This window comes from Panthera tigris, chromosome D2 (genome assembly GCF_018350195.1).
Source record: "Panthera tigris isolate Pti1 chromosome D2, P.tigris_Pti1_mat1.1, whole genome shotgun sequence".
NCBI lineage: Eukaryota > Metazoa > Chordata > Mammalia > Carnivora > Felidae > Panthera > Panthera tigris.
Window position 1 is genome coordinate 56,046,922 of NC_056670.1, and position 9,076 is coordinate 56,055,997.

Below are 9,076 nucleotides of genomic sequence, written 5' to 3' on the forward strand. Positions count from 1 at the left end.
TGGGTGTGTATTTTCTGAAGCAAACTCCCAAGTGTAGGTTCTGTCCTCCTGAAAGTAACAACTCCAGGTAGGTAAGATGTTCCTGTCTTTTCCCTGCCTTTCTGCCAGTAGCGTTTCTTAGTTAACCAATCAGGAATGTACTGAGCACCTATGATGTGTAGGCACTGTGCTAGCTAGGTCAAGGCCTTTGGTTAATAACAAATATTAAACTGATAAGAACAGATACTACACTTGATCTTAGCCAAAAGGCCGAGAAGCGATTATAACAAATATTAATTATCATTTAATGAACATTTTCCAAATGCTGGGCACTGGCTCCAGGAGCTTTTCATATATTTCCCTATTTTTTCAGCCACCCTGTGAAGTAGACATTATTGCTCCATTTTACGGTGTTCCCAATGTCACATGGTATCTAAGTCACAGGATTGGAACCCAGAACTGGGCTCTCCTACCTCTTTTCACCTGATCCTGAGCGTTTAGCAGCCTGCCCCAAATCCTTCCTGTTCTTTATCGGAACTCTGAGTTTGCACCCGGCTGAAACACTTGACTTCCTCTGCTCCCTTGCAACTAGGGATGGCCACGTGACTCCGTTCTGGCCGAGGAGCTACGTAGTGGAAATCTACCAGGTGGGACTTGGGAAATTACTGTTTTCCTGATCAAAAGGGCCAGGGGCAGCTGACGGGCTGCTTTTGCTTGAAGCCCTTCCCTGCCCTGCTGCCTGGAATGTGGTCGAGAAGTGGGGAGGAGGAGGCAACCACGAGAACAGAAGCCACCCCTGGCAGGGCAGGAAGACAGAATGAGCCAGGGACATGGACCTCCCACCAGCCCATCTCCAGACCTCTCGTGTGGAGCAGCCCCACTGTTTCTTGGGGTTTCTGTCAGAGGCAGCCGTTCACCGACACACAGCCCAGATGCTCGCCGGGCAGCACCAGCTGTCTGTCTCCAGGCCGGCCAGGAGGGAGCATGTTGTGACTGAAGGAAATGAAGGGTGGGCTCAGGCCGCGTGGGGCTTTGCCCGGTCTTTGGAAGGATTCTTCTTGGTCCCAGGGGAGAGACTGCCGGGAGGGTCCCACAGCAGATGTCGGGAGCAGAGCAGAGAGCAGGGCTTGACCCCTGTGTGGGGGGCGGGGGAGGAGTGCTTTACTGGGGCTTCCCAGGATGGGCTAAGGGAGCCTCTCCCGCCCGCCGCCTCTCACTGGCTGCCAGCACCTGACAGAGGTCGCTATTGTGCTCTAGCCAGAAGTTGCTTTGAGTCCTGTGTGTTCAGTGGAAAAATAATCCCTGGTCCTGGTTGACCATAGAAGTGTCCGTAAATATTTGGTCGGGGTAGGAGTTTGGGAGACAAGGGGCAGATTCAGGGAGCTGGAGGGCTCTGGGTGAGGGTGGGCGGCAGCGGCTTCCTCAGAGCTGAGGACAAACAAGCAGGCCTCTGCTGCTCCTGACCTGTGGTGAGGCCACCTGACTGCCCGGGGAGGTGATTTACGGGCAGGCTGTCAGACCACCTGTTAGCTTCCCCTGGCCCCACAGCAGAATGTGGGCCCTTTGGCCTGCCTCACTTCTCTGTGGCAGCCTGCTTCTCTGAGAGCCCTGGAAGCCAAGGTTCTCCTCACAGGACGCGCCCCATTGTCTTGGAGGAGCGGGGAGCCTGGACTGGACTTGGCAGCTGTACGCACTGTCGCTGGTGAGGAAAGCTGCTCTGGGGTGTCCCCAGCCCCCTGCCCTGGGTACCTCTGCCTCGTCGCTCGGCTTTTCTGACAAACCCCCGGGATTTCCTCACACCACCCCCTCCCTGAGTAGCAGGAGCCCGTTGCCTCCATTTTAAGCCTTCTCCCCTCCCTGCCCCATTCAGTTCACCGTAGCGGCCCGCGTGTGCTCTGAAGTCACTGAAGAAGCCCCTCGGTTGTTATAGCCACTTCCTTCCCGCACGCAGGACCAAGAAGCTCCAAGCCTGAGGTAACCTCAGCCCCTCACCCTCCTGCCTCAGCGGCTGGCTTATCTAGATCAAGGTTTTCAACACAGGCGGCATCCCACCCCGGAGAGCATCTAGAGATTCAGATTTCCGAGCACCCTCCAGAGATCCAGATTTAATTGCATAGAGTGGGGCCCAGTGTTTTGCAAAAGCTCTCTAGATTTGAAGGTTTATGTGTCAAAATGCAGATTCTGATACAGCAGGCCTGGGGTGCCCCCCCCGCCCCCAGCTTGTATTTCTAACCAGCTCCCAGGGGATACAGATTCTCTGGTCCCTGTAGCACAAGTCTATACCATTATCCCTACAGTTCAGGATCAGTGCCCAGTGTGTGTGTGTGGGGGGGGGGGGGGTGGGTGGCGGGGAGCAGGGGGTCTGAGTGCTGAAGGGGTAGGAGAGACATGTTTAGACCCCTGGCTCTTCAGAGTAGTTTCCTGTGCTCCAACCTTCTTGGGATCTGAGGGCAGACATTGTCAGGGAGATGTGGCAGGATTGTGAGAGCCTTTTGACCATGGGAGAAGGCTGGGGATCTTGGCATCTCCCTCTTCAGGAACAAAAGGAGGGCCATCTCCATCCCTCACTTAGTGATGCGGATGAGAAGGGTGCTCTCAAGGGATCTTACAAGAACATGGGCATTGCTCTTAGGCGTTCCAAGTATGCCTGTGTGGACAGGCCATGGGTTATGACAAGGGCCTCTTCCTAAAAGTCCCTTCTGACCCTCCCTCTCTCCACCTCTGGGGACCAGCTGACAAAGAAATAACCTAGTCAAAACCAACTTATTTTTCTTTGATTTAATTAAAAACTTAAAAAAAAATTAAAAACCAAACCTTGCCTGCAACTAATCTAGTACCTATGGCCTTGCTGCGTAGCAATAATTTACTCATCATCAGGGTAAAAGGGACATGCGGAGGCTGAGGGATGAATCCCAAAAAGCAGCCTGTGGGAGGGGGTCTGGGCTGGGCTTCTCCAGTCTAGCGGGAAGGGAGAGGGGAAGAGATGGGGAAGGTGGGGGAACTGTAGCTGGAAGGTGCTACGACCCTAATGCCCCTCCTTTGGGGGGGCTATGATGACACGAGGGAGCAGTGGGGGTGGGGGACTGGCCCCCAAGTAGCTCAGCCTAATAGACTTTCTGAGGCGAGGCCTCCCCACCAACAGAGTGGAGCTGACAGCATGGTCTGTTCTGGAAGCCACCTCGTGAGGCTGCTCAGAGCCCCTCCATGCTTCCCTTGCTCTCTCCTCCCACCACCTACTTTCTGAAACCCTGAGCTTTCAAATGAGAAAGCTCTGCTCCTAAGAGAAGTCCCCAGGGACTCCAGAACCCCTCAGTCAAGGACAGCTTGGGTTCCATGCCCATTCCTTAGGGCCTGTGCTGGCAAGAGCTCTGCTCTGCATGGAACCGCTCTCTGTCAGGGCTGGGTCAGCCTGGGAATAGAGGTGAGGCCAGATGGGCAGGAAGAGAGAGAATGCCCCAGGGGTGGGGACAGAGAGCAAGGCACAGCTGGCTGGATGGGGCAGGGAGGAGCGTCCTTCAGTGGGGTTCAGCAGCCCCATAGAAGAAGGGGTAGTAGAGGGAGCAGGGGTAGGAGAACATGAACTTGACTGCGAATTTCATCTCCTTATTCTTCTTGTCCCAGCGGTAGACGGCCATCAGCAGCAGCTGTCCGTCCACCTTACGGCCCATGACCAGGAAGCTGCCGGCCAGGCTGTCCAGCTGTGGACAGGGGCAGCTGGCACCATTCTTCATGTGCAGCACCAGCCTCTTGGTGTCCTTGCGCTTCAGTGGGCCTGGCTTGAGCAGCTTCTTTTTTTTCTGGGCTCCAATCAGCTTCCGGTCCCCATTCTCTATCTTGATCTCCTTGATGCGCATCTTAACCACTGTGTGTGGGGTGGGTAGACAGAGGGACCGTGTGAGAATGGGCAGGTTTGCTCCGGCTGCTGGTGGCCCCACAGTTGGTGCTCAAGCCTGAAGTTCCAAGCCTGGGTCTTGGGAAGGTGGGCTTATATGGGTACATTTTTGAAGCTCCTATCATGTGCTAGACTTTCACCGGCACTATCATGTTTCAGCCTTGAGCTATGGTGGGGGGGAATGAGGTTAACCCCAGAGCCCCTGCCTTTCCATGAACCAAGTGCAGGGTGGACAGCTCCTGGTGGGGAGTGGAGTAGGGTGTTGGGGTCCCCAGGAAATACCGCAGGTGGAGCTGCCCAACTGGAAGGGGAGGTTTGGTGGGGGGCGGGGTCCTTGTGACAGAGGGAGGCTGGACTTCATGATCTCTGGGGGTGCTTTGAAATGTGATTTCTGGCTCTGTGTGTGTGTGTGTGTGTGTGTGTGTGTGTTTGGAGCAATGATGGGCTGATAAATGTTTGACAGCTGGCCCTAGGGAGGGGGCCCGCTCTGTAGCATGTGCTGGTTCCCATGGGGTAAATCCCCCCACCATGGCCCACCGCATCACGGAGCACTAGGTCGGGAAGCGTGCACAACCAGCTCTTGCTGGTGCAAACACACCACTGTAATCTGTGTGACTGTAGAATGGGTTCGGAGTGTGATGTGTGGTGCCGTGTATTTTATGTATGAGAGTATTTCTGTGGTGTGTCTGGAGTGTGAATGTAGGGGTGAGCGTGGGGGAGGTGGTTGAAGGCCTGAGTGGTTGGGGTGATCAGGACGTTCAGGGTGGCTGCAGAGAGCTTCATACAGTTGGGGACTGGGAGTCTGGAACATGGGGGTCACTTGGGCTAGTCTCCCCCTTCTACAGGCATCTGGATCCCCCATCTCTGTGAGGAGCCAGGGAGATGCCAGAGAATGATTCTGTCCACCCAGGGAAGGAAACTTATAAAATCTTTCTATCTCTCTCTTTCTCCCCTTACCCCCTCTCTTTCCCTCTCTCGGACACACACATACCTTGCAATAGTAGTAATCTCTTTACAAACAGACTAACAACATAAAAGACTTGCTGAAGTAAGGATTTCATTGCTATCTCTTTTTTACAGACAGGGAGGCTAAGACACAAAACAGGAGTCAACTTGGCAAAGGCCACATGCTGGGTCGTGTGGGCCTGACTAGACTTGGCTCACTGTCCCAGGAGTGGAGAGGCCCCAGGACGAAGCCGTGGGACAAGTGACTGCAGCTCGCCTGGCCAGCGGTGCATCGGGTACCAGGCCAAGGTGCCCCAGGGACGAGGGTGCTGTACTTCCACCCTGGGGCCCATCTCTCCCCCGGGTGCCCCCATCCATCTCTGGGCTTAGCCTGCTTCTCCTAAAGGGAATCTAGCCCTGGAGGCCCCTCTGTGGGCCAGTGCCAAGGGAGGACTGGAGGAGCCCTGGCCAGGGATGGTTTCTGGGCCCATGGACCATGGCCTTGAGGGGCTTCTGAAGCCCCTGAGATAACCTGCAAAAAGAGCTGCATTTCTCTGGGGAGAGGGTTCATGGCCCTGATCAGATTCTAAGAGGAATCCATGATGCAGAAACTGTTAGTATTCAGTGTGATGGTTGTGGACGTGTGTGTGTGTGTGTGTGTGTGTGTGTGTGTGTGTCAAGGAGAGGCACTGGGGCAGTGGCCATGTGGGCTCCACACTCACCGAAGTCGCTGGAACACATCTGTTCCATGAGGCCATCAGCACTGTGCTCCATTTCACACTGGGCACAGATCTTGGTCACTGTGAAGAGAGAAGCAGGGGTGGAGACGAGGGAGGCTCATGAGGGGATCAGAGTTCAATAAACCACTTAGAGCCCAGGCTAATGACTGAAGAGCCACCTCCCCCTGCCAAGCCTCCACTCTGTCATCAGGAACTGGGATGACGGTACCGATGGTCACTGAGGGGTTGTGAGGTTCAAAAGAGATAAGGTTGCATGGGGACAAAACTGTCCCAGTGGGCACCACTGCTCCATGGCCCTGGCAACTGCAACCATGACGTGGGCTGTCTTCTAAACTTTGTTTCATTTAATCCTCAGACTATGAAGTATTACTATTCAAGAAAAGAAAACTGAGGTCCAGAGTGGCTACCCACTCTGCAAAACTATTGAGAAGTGAGTGTAGGACTCAGGATTTGAGGCTCCCAGGCTAGTGCTGCAGTAGGGGTAATCTGCAGGGGCTTTCTAGGAACACATGTCCAGGAAGGTGGGGGACAAGTGACACTGCCAGGACAGGGACTGTGGTAAACTGAGGGGACCACCCTCTAAGGTGGGTGGCTTAGCGTGGCCAGAACTTCTGATTTTTCCAGGGAAGCCACAACTCTTAATTTTTATATGAAATATTTTGTTTTATTGGCCACACACACGCTTTGGGCTGCCTCTGGTTCTCAGGCCACCACACAGCACCTGACCTCTGTCCCATGTCTCTGCCTCCAGGTAGATGTCCCATCACAGGGGAAGGTGGGCTTCAAAGAGGGCAGGACTGTGCGGGCGGGGCCAGGTGGGGTTCCGAGCCTGGGATTTCCCTGCCTTACAGGCTGTTAATATTGGGGTTCCAAGGAAACCAGAAAAAGGAATCATGCCAGGATCCCTGTTAGGGACTGCACTGTCTCTGCTTGAGCTGGCTGTCTCTCCCCTGCTTCCTGACCCCAGCACAGGGTATTTCCCTTCTCTCCACACTCTCCACACCCAGTCTCAGGACCCCTACCTGACTCTCAGGAGGGGACGTGGGGGTGCAGGACCAAGGGCTGTGTGGGTGAGGCGAGCCCTGAGGGGGTGGGTAGGGTGGTCAGACAAGAAAAGGGGAAAGCAGTGCTGCCTCCTGGGGAAGTTGCAGCATCAGGGGCTCCTTAGACTCCTGACAAACTGCCCAGACACAGCTCTCCTGCTCATGCCGCTGTTTATTCCCCGGTCTGGTGCCCAGCCCAGGCTTACTCTGCTTGGAAGGAGTTTGGCGTTTGGGGCGGGCCATGGGGCGCACAGGGAAGGGAGGCTGAGGCCAGGGAGAGATTAGGGGTAATGGGACTGGGGGCGGTTGGGAGGTGGCACGTAGGATCTCACGGGTTTCTGGAACCTGAGCTGGCTTCCTATATTACTTATGGGAAAACCGAAGCTCCAAGCTCAGCAGCTCTCCCAAGGGCTCCTTGTCAGTGGCAGACGCTGGCAATCTGCTCTTTCTTCCTGCATTGAGCTTTTACCCCAAGGCCTCCCAACCTGGGGGATTGGGGAAGAGAGTGGGAGAATTTGGGGTTCCCAGGTGCAGAAAATGGGGGGTGTGAGTGTTGGGGGGTGGAAACCATAGCCTAGGAGCGTGCTTACCCCAGTCTTCACTAAACCCCTTCCCTCCACCCTTCTCCCTTCCCGAGGTCCCAACACGGGATGGGAGTGATGCTTGTTTTGGTGCCCTGGGGTCCAGAGCTGTGGAGGAGGTGAACGGGCTTGGGCATTGTTTAGCGACCCTGGGCATTCTTGGGCTTAGGCCACAAGGCATTTATGGGGATGCCCCAGGATGGGGGGACAGCATTGGGGCTACCCAGGGATTCCAGAGGTTTAGGAAGGTGGGCGCTGCCAGGGACCCCAGGGGCGTCTTCAGGAACGGAGTTGGAATGGGGAGAACCCGCGAGCTTTGTCCAGAGCCTGGGAAGGCACTAGTCTGGCAGAGTGTGGGAGGTGGGAAGGCTGGAAGGCTGTGGGGGACAGTTCCCGGGGTACGCAGGGCTGAGCGAAAGCGGTGTGTGGGTGTGGGTGTGGGTGTGGGTGTGGGTGTGTGTGGTGGGGTGCCATCTCCGGGAGGCTAAGGGCCCAGCTCGCGGGCGCCCGGGGCTGTCGGAGCGCGCGGGGGCGAGGGCGGCGGCGGCGCTACCTGGAGGCGCGGTGGCAGGCAGGTGTCCGAACTGCACAGCGATGCAGAGGTCGTTGTCCAGGGGGAACTTGTGGCAGTGCAGCATCTCGGGCCAGGGGAAGCCGTAGGCCTCCATGAGCGGCGCGCAGCCGGCGCGCACGGCCTCGCACAGCGAGCGGCACGGGTAGATGGGCCGGTCGAGGCAGACGGGCGCGAAGAGCGAGCAGAGGAAGACCTGCGTGTCCGAGTGGCAGCGCTTGGCCAGCAGCGGCAGCCAGCTGCTCGCCTGCTGCTTCACCTCGGCCAGGCTCTCGTGCTCCAGCAGGTTGGGCAGCCGCATGCGCTTGTAGCCCACGGTGTGGCAGAGCGGCAGGTCGGCGGGGATGTCGAGGCACTGCGGCGGCTTGGAGTACGAGCGCCCGTGCAGCGGCTCGGCCTGCCAGCCGTAGTAGTACTCCTCGCCGCGCGCCGGCGCCCCGTGAAGCGCCCCCAGCAGCAGCGCCAGCGCGGCCGCCCGCGCGCCCCCCGCCGCCGCCCGCATGGCTGCGCACACCCCGGCCTCTCGGTGCGCGGCGCCCCCAGCTGCCCCGGCGCGCGCCCGCCGCCCCGCCGCTCCCCTGCAGCCGCCGCCGAGGTGGCCCGAGTGCTCGGCTCCCGGGCGCACCGAGTGATCCTGGCGCCTCCCACCTCGGGGCTCCGGGCCCGGCCTCGCCGCGCGCCCCAGCCAATCTCCGGCCGCCCGGCCCCCCGGCCCCGGCGGGGAGTCGAGGTGGAGCCCCCTCGGCCCCTCCCGCCGGCTCCCGCGCGTCCCGCCCCGCGCCGGCTCGCGCGCCCCTCTCTCGCGCACCGGCTCCCCGGCCTCAGCGCGGGGCCGGCCTCGCGCCGCTCCCGGGGCGTCCTCACGTCCCTCGCCTCCCTGGGCATTACGTCGCAGGTCGAGTTCTCCATCCTTCCTCCTTATCTCCCTCCGCCACAGCCTCTCCTGTTCCTTTTCTCACTCACTTCACTTGCTTATCTGTCCGTCTCGGCCTTTCCCCCTCCGCTCTGTTTTCTCTTCCCTGACACCTCGGTTCTCCTTTCTCCTGGCGGGAGGCTCCTGGCTGCCCACACCCTCCTGCTCCAGGAGGGCAGTTCTTCACCCGTCCGATCTCGAGCATTTGTCTGAACTCCCCCTGGTGCCCGGCACTGTGCTGGCTGCCGGGGAATCAGAGATGGATCTGACCCAGGACTTCCCACCTCCAGGGACATCGTAGCCTAGTGGGGGCGCAGGTAATCATAACTGCCATTCATGGAGCTCCCAGGGCCGTAGACACGGCGCAGTACTTCACGGCTTTATCACCTACTATTTCTATTGCTAGTTAATG

The 9,076-nt window shown here is 58.0% G+C and overlaps 1 protein-coding gene and 1 pseudogene across 1 annotated transcript; both read right to left on the minus strand.

Moving 5' to 3' along the window:
* Positions 1-150: 150 nt before the first annotated feature.
* LOC122232170 lies at positions 151-261 on the minus strand (annotated as a pseudogene).
* A 2,104-nt stretch (positions 262-2,365) lies between these two features.
* On the minus strand, positions 2,366-8,253 carry SFRP5 (secreted frizzled related protein 5). Its single transcript, XM_042960993.1, has 3 exons — positions 7,734-8,253; positions 5,539-5,616; positions 2,366-3,841 (listed from the first exon to the last, which is right to left on the minus strand). Exons 1-3 carry the CDS (start codon positions 8,251-8,253, stop codon positions 3,495-3,497), a joined length of 945 nt encoding a protein of 314 aa, XP_042816927.1. The 3' UTR covers positions 2,366-3,494.
* Positions 8,254-9,076: the final 823 nt, after the last annotated feature.

Excerpts from the sequence above, each read along its gene's own strand:
- SFRP5 (XM_042960993.1), bottom strand. The coding sequence starts at position 8,253 with ATGCGGGCGGCGGCGGGGGGCGCGCGGGCGGCCGCGCTGGCGCTGCTG. Across the intron at positions 5,617-7,733 it reads GCCTGCCACCGCGCCTCCAG|TGACCAAGATCTGTGCCCAG; the intron begins GTAGCGCCGCCG and ends CTCTCTTCACAG. Across the intron at positions 3,842-5,538 it reads GATGTGTTCCAGCGACTTCG|TGGTTAAGATGCGCATCAAG; the intron begins GTGAGTGTGGAG and ends CCCCACACACAG.